The sequence below is a fragment of the Tyto alba genome, unplaced genomic scaffold, assembly GCF_018691265.1.
Source record: "Tyto alba isolate M040663 unplaced genomic scaffold, T.alba_DEE_v4.0 Super-Scaffold_9, whole genome shotgun sequence".
NCBI classification, from domain to species: domain Eukaryota; kingdom Metazoa; phylum Chordata; class Aves; order Strigiformes; family Tytonidae; genus Tyto; species Tyto alba.
The window spans coordinates 28,701,647-28,716,854 of NW_024881330.1; the positions used below are offsets into that span (position 1 = coordinate 28,701,647).

Consider the following 15,208-nt stretch of genomic DNA (forward strand, 5'->3'; position numbering starts at 1 on the left):
GGTCAGTCAAGATGGTATTTTGCATACATCACACTCAACAACTGTTTGTAAACACACATATATGTGGAAATGGGCACAAACATTATGTGTGCACAGGCAAACATAATGGATATAACTTCTGCTTTCTTCCCTTCATTAAGGGAAGTGTATTTTAAAAGATTTACATCCAAAAGGAATTTAACATGTATATATATATGTATGTATGTATGGGTTTGGGGTTTTTTCTTACCTTGATTGCATTCCCCATAATACATTTTCTGTACTAGCTCAGGTACATGTGTCTCTCATTACAAATGAAAATTATCTTACTGTAAGATAATTACTCAGACCAGTAGGATTGCAAGTACTGCAGAGGCAGAACATTCGTTCCTAAGGTAGGAAAGACTTTTGGTTACATCAAAGCCACTTCTCTTTTTTAACCCTTTGTGGCTTTGATATTCTGTCTGACTCTGAATAAGGAGAGTGGTAAAACATGACATAAGAGAGTGGAGGAGGGGAAGGAAAAGAGGGCATTCTTGGGCTTCTCAGAAAGCCTAGAAGGGCCCCAGAGCAAAAAGAGAGACTGAAAATAACACCATAAAGTTCCCAAGAAGGTCACTAAGACATTTTCCCTGAAATTGAAAAAATAGCCATCTTAAGAAACAGTTCACAACCACACTGTTTGTTTGTATGAGGAAAGAAAGAAAGAAAGAAAAGCATATGCAAATAAGAAGTACCACAGCTTAGTTGGAAAGAAGTTGATTACATTTTGCCTGAAAGTGTTTTCCTTTCTTTGGGCAGAAGCAGAATTGACAAGGAAGTTTTACTATATAGCTTCGTAAAGAAACAGCTGAAATCATGTCTTCCATTTAACCCATTTAGTTTTAAAGAATACTTTTTTCTTTCCCTTATCTTTCTGTTGTGTAAACCATGCAAATGAACACCTGCAATAAGTCTGATCATAAAGGGGTTTCCTTCAATCCACAAAAAATATGGGTAATCTTGCAGTAAGAGCCTTGGGAAAGATGAGAAAAAACAATTTTCTGCTCTAGTCAACATAGAAAATTTTACCTCCCAACTAGAAATTCTGCTAAAATAAATGGTAGGGCAATTTTTAGAGAGAAGAAAAAGATAAGGTAGTCTACTTTATTAGCCCACTGAGCTTTTTTTTGCCTGGTAATACCACTTCTAATTTGAGTTTCTATTTGACACATTAGTGACTGCTAATCCCTTCCATGCTGTTTGGGTCAGACATCGTGCTCACTACTCAGTGACTAGCACCTGGAAAATTGTAAGGAACAGCTCCCAAAGCAGGCTTAGCAGGTCAAGAAGATTAGGTGAAATCACTTTCAACAGTTGCGTGAAGTCACTTGTTCTGCCATGAGAAACAGTAAAACTACTCAGTCACTTAGTTCTACCCTTCTCTGCTGGTACCTTCCATCCTTCAGCTGTTACTGACTGTTATCCTGCTTCCTGCCTCCGTAAAATGGCAGAAAAATGTAAACTACCTTCAGAGTTTTCCAGGGGAAGATATTCTTTGAAGAATTTTTACTGGACCTATGGGGGCTGGCAATTCCTTTGCTATTTTAAGAGCTTTATTTTGATATTTAAATGTATAATAACAACTAATACTAACTGATGTCAGTATTCTGACTTATATGTACCCCTGATGTATACATATATGTATTCTGTATATATGTAAGAATATAGATTTAGACATGTCATATCTGCATATGGTGTCTATATAAGTATTACAATATTGATAGAGATAATATATCAAATTTCCACACCTGAAATATTTATTCAGGACCAGTATGTACAGTGCTTTCTTACATATATTTTGGTATATGAAATGCAAAGATAGGGTAACCTGTGGCTCAAAACACTGAAATTTTGCATTTGAAAACATTTTTCGTTTAAACTACAGATTGATTTAAGTAACTTTATATGTGCTAAAATTTTAAAACTTCTTTGTATTTAAAGAATTATAGTCCTCTTTTTTGTTTTGTTCCAATCAGAATATAAGGCATTTTGTGAACAAGACTTCTAACTACTATTTTAATGCAGCTCAGTGTTTTTCTTTTCTTTTTTTCTTTTAAACGAGTATTATACCTTTCTATAGATACACTATCATATTCTCACATAATAAAACTGCAAGGAATTAAGAAAAATAAAATAGTGTCTTTTCAGTGGCTAGGAAGACATATTGCAATTACATAAATAGCTAATGTAGAAGAATGTTCAAATATTCTAAATGTTCTGAGAAGTAGCAATAGATGATGAAGATTATTTTACAGTTTAAGCTGCAAAATATGCTATCAATTAATTTTTGTTTTTTAGTATTGAAAGAAACTAACTGCTGTTTGGATAGGTGATTACTAATATTATCTCCAAATAGCCAGTTACTGATCTTTTCAGGAAGCATTGTTCAAATGACAAATAGTGCCCAATCTGTTGTAGTATGCTTAGTGGCCTTTAGTACTGCAGGAAATACGCTGAGGTCTATAAAGTGAAGATAAGGAAGAATCCAGCTATTTGCATTCAGTTCATAAACAGTAAGAGGAAGTTCACCCATCCTGAAGGTTTCTTGTCAGATCAGTGCCATTTTTCAGCTGGGATAATAAAGTAATGTAGAGTTTTGGCAAGCAGTCATTTTTTTTTTTTTTTTTTTCCATTTAGGCATGAAAGATTATTAACATGAAAGTATTAACATGAAAGATCAAATACTAGATCTTTGCAGAAAACATAAATCTGGTCACACCTGTTTTCTCTTGGCAAAGCTGCTGTTTTTTCATCCAGTTCCCTTCTTCTGAAGTACAACACTAGGTTATGTGACATTAAAGAGGGTCAATTCTCATTTCTGGCTAGCATAGCATTGCAATTTGTTTCAGTAGACTTCTCATCTCAAAGAGATCGTGATGCTTTAAAGTCCTGGCCCTGAGGATTCCAATTCTGATTGGGTTTTCAGTGGATGAAGAAATCAGCTGGACCCTGATATGTCAAAGAACGTATTCTGTGGAATCATTTTTTTTTTTTGAGTAATGGAAGAAAGTAAAATCACAGCTTATTGAATGAAAAAAATCCACCCTGATGTTAGATTTTCTAGAGACAGTAAAAAAACCCAAAATTTGTAAGGAAGATTTGAAAGACCTATAACTGAAGTTTATTCCTTAAACATTTTTAATTTTTTAATTACAAAATAACTTGATACCAGTAGTTTCAGTTATGGTGTGTTGATGACATGATTTGATCCAATATTAACCATGAATAATTGCAATTTTCTTCCCCAGGCTTCACATATTTCTACAAAGGAAAAGAGTACTGGAAATTCAATAACCAGATGCTCAGGGTGGAACCTGGCTATCCCAGATCCATCCTCAAGGATTTTATGGGTTGTGATGGACCAACAGATCGAGATAAAGACCGACACAGCCCTCAGGATGATGTTGACATTGTCATCAAACTGGACAACACAGCCAGCACTGTGAAAGCCATAGCCATCGTCATTCCCTGCATCCTGGCCTTGTGCCTCCTCGTCTTGGTTTACACTGTGTTCCAGTTCAAAAGGAAAGGAACACCCCGCCACATACTGTACTGCAAACGCTCTATGCAAGAATGGGTGTGATGTAGGGTTTTGGTTTTTTCTTTCCCTCCCAGGAGTTTGTGGTAACTTGAGATTCAACACAAGAGCTGTTATGCAGTTTCCTAGCTAGGAGCAGGCATCTGTCAGTCTGAAACAAAGCTGATCTTTAAAACCCAGGGGGTTGCCTGTCCTGCGCATGAGTGGTGATTCGCTCAGCTGGGAAGCTTCCATGATACACAGTATCTGCTGTTTCTTCAGTCCTTTGTCTTTCTTTATCATTCGATTCTAGGCCTTTCCTCTGCACGCTCAATGCCCTATAAACTATCAGGATTAACTAATGAAGAGGAAAAAAAAAAAAATCTCCAATGTTTCTACATTTTCCCCTTAAGGCCCGTTCCCCTTTGAAAAATTTTTTGCTGAAAGTAAATTTTTTAGAAAAACACAACAACCCACAATGGAACTTTCAGGAAAGTGAGAAGACCCAAAACAGCTTTGTCTCCAAAGAGGATTGCTTTCTGTCTGCTACGGATAAAGTCCTATACTCCTACTTCCAGTTTTGTCATGTGGGAGACTCAGATGACACGCAGGACTTCAGACTGTTCGGACAGCCATTTTCCAACAAACAAGGGGCCAAAATATCTGCAATATAGTAACAGCCTTAATAATACATTCATTTTGTGTTTTTTACAGCTGCTCTGGGCTACGTCCTCAATGTTTTAAACTCATTTATATTCATTACTATATTCAAGCAGAAACCTTTTTATTGATTTGTTTGACTTTTAGTTGGTTTTCCTGCATAATCTTTCCCAAGCTGTACCAAGCCAACTGCCCCAGGCCTTTCATAGGCCTGTCAGGAGCATTCATTCCAAAGCATGGTAAAAAGTAGTATGTCTCTGAAGTGGATTTCAATGAACTAAAGCAACAGTCATGCTATAGAGAAACTTGATGCTGATATTACATTGGTGGTGTAACCCTTTGAGAACTATTGCATCCGTTTTCAGAGTCTGGTGGATGTTAACCTTGGTTGTCATTAAGTTATAGGATTGTGTTTGGGTAATACAGGTTTTAAAAGAAAATCAGTTTTTCAAAACAGATTTCCTGTGACTTCAAGTGAGTGTTTTTAATTATTTACATTACTGATAGAAAAGCATTTGTAACATAAATAGAAAACAAAATATATTTACCAGCTACTTTCTGGTTAAAGAAACCAAATCTATTTGAATAACTTCTATCACTTACCAAGAATTTTTCTGAACTGGCAGCAGTTTTATAGCTTAGCCTCTTATCTTAAGCATCTTGAATTTCTCTTTTAACTATGTTGCATGATAAATCAATTTGCCTCTGCAGAGGTGGAGTCACAGTTTCAAAGGAAAGCTAAAACAATGACTCTGATACTGCATGAGTATCCTCTGGTGTGTTACCCCTTTGCATGTTCACCATAGTTCTCAAAGGGTTAGTCAAATTTCTGGCCTTCAGCCAAACATGGTATCACCGACAGAGCCAAGGGACCACCAAAGCATTTTGTCATTCTGTGTAATTTGTGCTAACAGCAGTATTGTAATTTTCATGTGACCTGCAGAGCGGGTTTGTATCAGTATTTTTTTCCTAGAGAAAAGTCAGCAACTGACAGACCTCTTTATTGATTTTTAGGAGCTGCTTCTTGCAGTGATAGGCTTTACAGTCACTGGGCTGTGAACTTATTAAAGATGGTCAGAATGATGCACCCCAAAAGTCAGACACTTGGTTTTTTATGAAAGCCAGGATGTGAGGGGAGTAGCTTTTGCAACAATGAACAGCTTGCCTTGAACTTGATTATTGACCTGTTGACTGTCATTACCAAGTTAAACATTGTCTTCTGTGAACAGCTTCACTGTCTGAATTTCCTCAAAGTGTACTGTCCAATGTCTTTGATCTTTGACCTTTAACTTGCAAACTGGCACAAACTGAAGGGAATCTGGTGTTGCAAATGAACTAAGATGAGTTTTATTTCTTAAAAGGCCTGATATACATTATCCAAAATTTGAGAAAAAAATGTTGAAGTGTTTTCATAAAAAAGAACTGACATAAATATTTATGATAGATCTGTAGAAGGGTATTTTGCTATGTATACATGCACACTCTAAAAATGAACTACAGTAGAAGTTAATTTTTATTTAACTTGAATACAATTTTCAGTATAAAATTATAATTTCTACAAATAACTAGTTATTAATGAAAAGGTTATAAGAAAGTATTAAAATACTTGAAATGGCCAGTATTGGCTTTTACATAAAATGAGACTTTTATACTACGTTCAACCAATTTCTTACTGGTTTCTTAATCCACATAACTGGATCACTTTTTAGAGAGTGTAGGTATATATACATATATATTATGGTTATTATTATTTTGCTAATGGATAGCTTGACTGCCTTGAATTTATATTTATATTGAGCATAGCATGAAAAATAGTATGCCTTTTTTTTCAATTACATGATTTTATATTGATTTGAGGACTTATTTTATGAACATATGTGGCATGCTGTAAAGCATTGCAAACTTACTTCTTAGAGCATAAACAGATATACATATGTATGGCTAACAAAAATGAAGATTAGAAAAAGATATAGTTTTACAACAAATATGCAATGCAGATGGCATTTTGGAGATGTTTTGTAGAGGTACTGCATACTGTAGATTAGAAGTGCACCAGTATCAGCCCATAGCATTGTTTAGTATATCCAATTCAGTTGTTCTGAAAATATAGGTTAATTGACAGTTAAGTAACATAGGATATTTACTGCACATCAGCTCATTTGGTGAATTCAGAATTCTATGCTTGTTTGTCATATATATTAAAATGTGTGTGTGTTTGTATACTGTTAAATGCACACAAACACACACACATACATGCATATTTTAATCCATAGAGATAATTTTATTGTCAACAAACTACTATAATTTATGTTCTGCTACAGACAGAACAGAATGATTCATGTTGCTGTTCCAATTTTGTCCCGTGGATAGTTGGTGGAAAAAACTAACAGCACTACTTATTCTGCATTTGTTTTTCCTCTACAGTAGCAGAACTTATTTTATATTATCTTTACATCAGAACAGCAACTCATCTGTTTTTTTATTCACTTGAAAATTTCATTTCAATTTTGAAATATCTTACATGGCAGCTTTAATTTTTTGTGCAACTGTTTCCCTGACAGTAATGAAGTGCTGAGCATGTTGACTGTTGTTCTTTGATAAGGTAACAAAAATGTTTGTATTTGGAGAATTTAACTTTAATTATGCAGGAAGGTAAGTGTGATAAGTCTAGTGCTTGGTATATGGTACATCATAGATACATGAATACATGGTAAGTTGACTGCTTAATCTATTTTCCTTTACTTAAAAGTTCATATATATTATATACAGAGAGAGGGAGAAAAAATAATACTATATTGGCATGTTTACGTCATGCAGAGAAAGATTGTGTCAGCATTTCTATTAAGTACTCCTGTTTTCAGTAGGTTATAACACAGTCATAAAGGTTTGCTTTAAGTAAAATACGTAGGAGCAATTGTGTTCACTGTAATTCCCAAAAGCCTACTGGCCAGTTTCAAATTATACAAGTTCAGAGTAAATCAGTGATGTTGCCTGATGTAGTTTTGAACTCAAATGAGTAAAAGTTCTAGGACGATGTTATATTTTGAACAGTTGTTTTCCTACCAGGGCCTATAATTATGAGAATTAAGAAAAAACAAGTTGAAAATATTTTCAGTTCTGCAATCTGGGTTCCTGCTCATGTGCCGTAACTTTTTTCATAAAGTTTTTAATAAACATTTCCATATTGCTATTGTTATGATCTGTACTGTGGAACAAAACAAAACTCAATATGCATTGTGTTAATCAGTTACAGTCTATCAAGCTGACTATACAGGGTCATCTATCTTCAGAGTACTATGGTCTGTATGATGAAGGAGGCCAAAGTAGATGACGTCAGTGTTTCCTCTGGCCTTTTAATGTATAAACCTATGAAAAGGTTATAGACTGTAGACAAAAACTAATTTTTATCAAAAAATAAATTTAAAAAACTATGTAACTGTATATTTACTGGATAGGCTGGGATGGAGAGACTCAAATGGCTCCAAAGGAGCCCTTTCAAGTCTCATAAATAAATGTAATACATATTTTATATCTTCCTATGAACTTTTGTTCTTTTTCTTCTTTCAGAGTGGGGAAGAGGGAGGGGTTAATTAAAGAAAAAGATTTTTTTAAGGCTAATTTTGTGAATTAAAATAACAGAAGCTAATAGATTCAAACATAAGAAGCAGACTTACACTTTTTCTTAGAAGTGTACTTCACCTTCCAAATTGTTTGGTTGAGACTCCTGTGCCATTAGCACTGTGGGTTAAGAACAGAGTGTAAGGCTTAATTTTGAATTTTCAACTTTTTTTTTGGGTCGTACTTAACAATCTTAATGTCAGTTAAATGTAGCTTTTGGTACCAAATTATATAGAAACAAACTCTATCTTGTTGGTTAGAAAAAAGTGCATAGAATAGAAAGTAGGTCTGCCTGTAAGCAATGGAAGCATTACATTCCTATTATAGTTTTTTTGCATTTGAACCGTCGCTAGGGCAAACCTTAAAAAAGTGAATGAACAGTGAATGTTCCAGGCACTGCATTTTTAAGAAAGCAGGAATGCATGCTACCACACCATTAGCAGCCTAAATTGGAGATAGCACAAAATGACTGGGCTGAGGACCAAGAATATGACTGCAGGGGCTTGCTCTGTCCTGGCTCCCATATCTTCTCACAACATGGCCTAAGTTTTATCACCAGTTGCAGCGGTGGAGGAAGCCATGCACTGTGGCAGCAGTAGATGTGAAGTAGCCATTACAGAACAATAGCTCCCTGTCGCCTTTTGTTTGTTCTCAAGACCGTCTTTGAACAGCTCTATTTCCAGAAGCATAAATAGATGTCTGCAGCCCTATGAGCCATAAGGAAAATCATTATTATCAGTGGAGGGAACAAATGTCACTGGCCGCTTAAGTGTTCAGCTATGCTGTAAATCAAATAATATTGTGTGGGAGCTGAGGAACAGATAACCTGTTATTGAATACAGTGGTATAGCCATGACAGATACACCAGCACTGTAACATTAGATGTATTCCTTAGCTCACACTACACAGACTGCAGACAGAGTGGTTCACATAAGATAAGACCATTTAAACATATGTCAGTTACAAAATGAGGTATAAATGAATCATATACTCATAAAATTAATCTCTGATTTATGCATGTAAATCAACCTCTCGTAAAATAATATAATGTGTGAGTCAAATCTGTTTAACCCATTCTTGTGACTTGCCATCTGAGATGTCAGAGGCTGATAGAGAAAGACATTACCATCAGTGCCATCGATGTTGAAAATGTCTGGTAAGCATCATAAGCATACCATCACTTGTTGCAGATTGGCTCTATTTGATGCTTGATCTAAAGTAGCTTCTAAAGTTAGGCAGCATAGATTCTATATGATGTGGCATTATTTGATGTATGTATGTAACTAGGGAAGCCCAGTGCTAATCAGGAGATCATATTTTGAAGGTTCATCAGTATGTGACCAAAGCAAGCATCTATTCCTAAAATCTAAATGTATTTCAAAGAAGCACATAGACATTATTAAACACATGCATCATAAGCAGGTTTTGTTTCCTGGTATACATAAGCTTTAGCATATCATCTACAAATTGTAGGCAGTTTATTTACATCTTCAGTTGCAGCTGCCCATGATGTCTTTGAGATAGGACATTCTGTGAGAGGTGTACATAAAGTGTGTTTGCCCTGTGGAGACAGCCTGAAGTACTGCTCTGGTCTGTCCACAGTATAGGTGAACTAAGTTTTAGAGGCAGAGAAGACATAAATGAAGAAATGCTGGTGTAAAATAGCATGCTAAAGACAATTTTCTACACTTGGATGTGCATGCAACATAGTGCTACTTGCTGTCACAGTAAAACTATATACACAATAATCATTACACATGCCAGCCATTTATGATGGCATGAAGCTTTCCAGTCACCCAGCTTAGTTTCTTCTGTTTCTGTAGAATGACATTGTCCACAGATGATAATTATAATAGCCACCACATAAACCAAAGCTTTCTGTTTAGTTAATGGTAATTTCTACCCTATGAAATTGCATCACATCCTCTTTATAACTACAACCTTAGTCTCCTTGGTGAGCTATCAGCATATCTTAATTCATAGCCTTTCATGCCCATTATTTTTTTTTTTTTTTGCAGTTGCAGTAAAATATATACTGAATATTCTCTCCATTTTGCCATCTGGCACTAACATGTGGAATCATCAATTTCATTCTGTGCCATGCATGTGTCCTGGATCGTCTATTTGCTCATCCATCATTCAGGGAACTGGCTTTCTGGGCAGTGGGATTAGCAACAGCAGACTGGGATAAAATAATTTCCTAAAGTACCTGGTTAGTCCTTAATAGTATGACAGCAGAGTTTGAAGAGTTTTTAGTGGAGTGTTATATTACTTACCCACTGACAACAGAACAGTGTAACTCTGCCAATCAGTGCATGCCCAGATGGGTTCACCACTTGCAAAAGGTTGTGCGTTAAGTCAGAAAACAATGTTTCTAATCCATATTTCCATCCTCATGTGTTGGCATAGTTTAACACCCAATCTACACACATATTCATAGCTTACACAGCTGTACATAAAATCATCTGACTTGTGGAAGCTGGGAGTGCTTAGGGTCAGCAGTCAATCACTGCTAACTCTTTTGTAAGGTGTGAACAAATATTGGTTCCCTTACTATCATTCTACAACTTCAAAGAAAGGAAAGTAGGTTTTCCATAATGTAAAATGATAGTTTATAATACACTTTGTCAGTGTCACATGATATTATATAAAGCTCAAAAAGTATAATTCTACAACTGATATATTCCAGGTGAAATGCACAGCCCCATATTTAGGCATACAATGAATTTAAACAGAGATGCACATACTGTGTATGTTATACTTGGCTATTGCCACAAAACTGTCAGTGCTCACATACTGATATTCATGTCTTATAGGAGCACTGTGTGAAGTCAGCTCAGCAGTATGTCTGCTTGTATACAAGTAGAATTCTGTAAGTTAGGAAATGGTACATGTGATGGCATGTATTCAGAAGACATCATCAGCAACCTACAGTGCTTTTTTTAAATGATCATGACAGCTACAATTCATACTTGCAAGGCATAGCTGCAGCTTGTATTTACATGGTTGTATTTTACCTCATATGATAAAGTACCATGAACTCTGGCCATGCATCATGAGGTATGTGAAAACTATTAAAAAATCTTTCAGGATATCTATTGTCAATACTCACACAGCCCACAGAAATACCTGAGATGGTTATAACCAAGAAAATTTAATCTTGAATAGGAATCCAGAATTAAAGTAATATGTGATGGTGCAGATAATAATCTATTCCCAGCTCTTACTCTCTATAATGTGTTTGGTAGAACATTGACAACTAAGTATATGACTAACATTCATCCTTACTTTGTTTCCAAAACCGTGCAGACATCTCTTGCCAGTTGGTGCATAGTACTGTCTTACTGTGTCTGGCTGAAAACCATTTTATAGGATAGATCAAGGATTATGAACCTCCGTTCTTGTCATCCAAGATACACAGGTCATCATCTGCTATCAATATGCATTCCTTTGAAGGTGGTAGTCCTTGGATCACAATGATGACAAACACAGATTTAAAGGAACACCCCACTGATATCTTTCTCAGAGGAAACTTAAATTAGTCATGAACTTTCTTTCCACAACTAGGATCCACAGGAAAACCAGCTAGGTCTTTTAATCAAAGACTGCAGACAGACACAGAAAAAGCGGCATAAGCACATTTCCATTTTTCATTTCAAGGAGAATATAAGAAAAGAAATGAGAACATTTTGGTTTATAATTGCAAGTACAGTTTGTCAGAAAACAGTTTGTCAGAAAGGAAAGGAGCCAAGGACCACTGACACCACTGAGATTGCATGTAACTGCTATATAATTAACAGTAAAAGAGAAAAGATATTAGCATGAAGTTTGTAATAGCTTTGAAAGTATTATTGGTCTCCAACAACAAGGATACCTGTTAGGCTGTAGAAGGTCCACTGAATTCTAAACTTGGTGTCATAACCCACCAGAGAGCAGTCAGTCAAAAGGCTCCTCAGTTCAGTTACTCTAAACCTGACTACAAATGTATATAGAGTGCACAATATTTATCTTCTGCAATCAAAAATATTTCAAGACAGATTTAGTCAGACTAACATCAGCCTGAATCTATGTGTGAAAACTTGTCACAGTGAAATGTTATTACGTTTGTTTTCACTCCACTGGATGAAATACTGAAGGACAAAGAAGCCTTTACCTCTTTTAGTCTATTACAGCCATGTATCTTTGTCTCCATGATACCTCAGTCCTGAAGTGCTCAATCTAATTTAAATACTTTTATGACCTTTGGATGGATCATCTATTCCTATTTTTTTATCTAAATTGATAAACATGATCAAACTTCTGATTCCCATCCACCCCCTTCTTTCAATGTGCCCTGACATATTTCCCTGACTAAGGCAATATTTAATTTTATTCCTTTTGGTAGACAAGTGATAAATTACATGTTCACTATACAGAGAAAAGGAGAAAATACAATTTTATTGTCTATCTCATTTAATCACATGTGACTTTTTGTAGTCTGTCACTAGGAAATGCAGCTTTTTGTGACTACGGTTAAGAGGTGTTTTCTTCTCAAAAACTCCTGTGAACATGTGAGGAACTTGATATATATATTTCACTAAATCTTGTTCATTGTCCAGTCCACCAATGCTGAGATCCAAGTTACTCACTTCAGATTATTAAAATCTCTGACATCCACTGGCACTGCCATCCTTTAAGTCTTTTATGAAAATGATATGGTACAGCCAGCACTGACCATCAAGGATTCCTTATTTGCAGATTGTGGGTACTTGCTGGTCACATGTACAATGGTGTAACAGCAGAGATCTATCATTTTTGATGCCAGCCATTGCATAACATTTGCATGCATGGTTTTTGCCACCTGTGAGGTGAGCAGTCTAGAAAGCTGCATTTCAAAAATGTCTGTGTTATTTCCAGTTGTTCCAGTTCTCATCTTTAACCTTTTCACTTTCACCTTTGTATTCTGATATCTATAAAGTGTGTCATGGATATTCAGACAATAACTATATGGCTGGACTTCTTCCTCTACCAGAAGTCAGTTCATACACATACATCAAGTACCATTACATTACTGCTGTAGCATAATACGCTAGCACTGTCGCATGTCAGAATGCTTTGCTATTATGCATTGTTTTCTGACTGGTCTGATTAGGTATCATAAATAGCATTTATGAAGAGCTCTCTCTGACATCTGCTACTGTAGTCTGGGAATCAGATTCATTGCACGGTTCAGTCACAACTTGCAGAGAAAAATGCAAGTGTTTGACTTCTGTAGGTTTACTGTATGTGATAAGTGTTCCTATATGATCAGAAGCTGTTTGAGGGAGGTGATGTCTGCTCTTTGCCAGTCCTGTGGTTAGTACTGTTAGTAGTTAAAGCATGTACAGCTGGTTTTGTCAGTGTGTAGTCGATCAGAGTTCGATGTGGATATGTACAAGAAGGGTACATTGTTTTCCATGCTTCATACATTCTTGTTTCATTTGCTTTCTGAATAACATGCACCTTGCTTTCTCTCCAAGTGCTATAACCTTGTATCTACAAGAACCCAATTTCTTCTTTAGTTCCTCTTGTTGGATGCTATTTTAGCAGCTGATTCCATTTTCCTTCTTGTTGCCATTCTTTCCGCCCTGTAATTGCCTGTAATTCCAGCAGAAATTGTTCCGGTTCCAATGTTAGCTAGAAGCTACTGCAATTGTGACTCTTCCCACACTGTGAATTACTTGTTTATCCTCCACCTCTGAGAAAGAAGAAATCAACCTTTCATGCAGAGACAAGGATTTTGGTGCAGTTGTTAGGATATCTCTGAAAGTGGTTTTATGCATAACATGACCATAAAACTCATACATTGTTAAACATCAACTCTTTTCAAGCTCTATTTCTTGAACCACACAATGATTGTTCATTTAATTTACAAATCCTGACAAATAAGTCAGAATATGGATGTGATGATTTCTCTGTGTGATGCAAATTTCTCATTTTTATTCTGTTTTCTCTGCATAACCCCATATGCATTTCATGCCCATGTTTGGCTTATTAGGATGTGTGTTAGTAACAGAATAAATGGAACATTTATTTGCTTTCTGCAACTAAATTTCACTTTATTATTGTTATTTTATTTTATTTTATTGGCTCACACAGCATTCTATACAGTAACCTTTTTATAACTGACATATGTTATTCCTTCAGGTAGCTTCTACTGACAAACACAAAGCTTGTTTGTGTGCAAATGCAAGGCTGACTAAATGGTGCTAAAGTGTATTATGACTGTCATATAATCAGGCAAAATTTTGTGGTGCTTAGACTGATTTTTTCATTGATTTTATTGATCAATGCATTGAACAGTGTTTTATTATACACAAGTTGTCTTTTATTAGTAAATCAAGACCTCATAGTGCGTTGTTAAACAAAATGGGTTAATTAATCTATGTAACAGTTCACCAAGCTATTATCTCTTTAACTCCTTATAATGTTGTGTCATTAAAGGTCAAGGGGTCATGATAATAATGTCATTGCTGTAGACCATTAACATGACTAAACATTTTCAACAAAGTACTTATGTTTACAATGCTATAACCCTTTGACTGCTGCGGCAACCTTTAACCACAGAAAGTCACATGCTAGAATCATCATTATGGTTCTTGCCATGGCAATCAAAGAGTTAAGGGCTGTGCAGTGATTTGTTTTATATTTATTAATTTATATTTATTTTTTGTTTTCATTTGAGAAGGGGGAGATTGGGGTGGGGCAGTTCTTGTCTGCTGTAAGTGTCTTAACCAAGGGAAGGGTTAAAACAGCTTTTTATACTATTGCATCTTATGTACTTACCATTGTTTCATTGTGTTGTAATTAAAAAAAAAAATCTGTCAATAAATAAGAGAACAGAAAAAAAGTTTCATAAAGGCATTGTGGCTTAATTGGTATATATTACGGTGAGATTCATAGCTGCTGCTCTTTAGGTACTGTATAACATTACAGCCAACTTTAGCCTCAGAAGAGGAATGCCTAACAGATAATGACAATGTATAGGGATATAATGAATATATCTGAGTATGAGCAGGGTGAAAGAAACATTAGCTAATTTTTCTAACCAAATAGTGTAGGAAAAACTAATTTATATAGAAATGAGGTAGAGTATGTGACAGTGGACCTACTTCTAATGTCTGAAGGGCCATTCATTAGAGATTGCTGTCACAGCCACTACAAAAATGATGAACAGGTGGCTGAATTTCCTCCTTTGTTGTGTGTAAGAAAACCCATGAAAACTATAGTGTAAAAAAAAAAAAAAGGTGAGCCTAATGATTTAGATTAGAAAATAGTAGAAGAATAAAAACCAAAAAATATATAATTTTCTTGAAATCAAATCATAATAGAAGACAACAAGACTAAGATGCAAAAGAGAGTTTTGTAAAACTT

General features: G+C 35.5%; 1 protein-coding gene across 1 annotated transcript in view; it reads left to right on the plus strand.

Annotated features, from left to right (window-relative positions):
* The window catches only part of MMP16 (matrix metallopeptidase 16), a 189,254-nt gene extending 174,560 nt beyond the window's left edge, over positions 1-14,694 (plus strand). Inside the window, exon 10 of the mRNA XM_033005861.2 lies at positions 3,270-14,694. Coding sequence (XP_032861752.1) covers positions 3,270-3,604 — 335 coding nt within the window. The 3' untranslated portion in view covers positions 3,605-14,694. The remainder of the gene's footprint in view (positions 1-3,269) is intronic.
* The last annotated feature ends 514 nt before the right edge of the window (positions 14,695-15,208 follow it).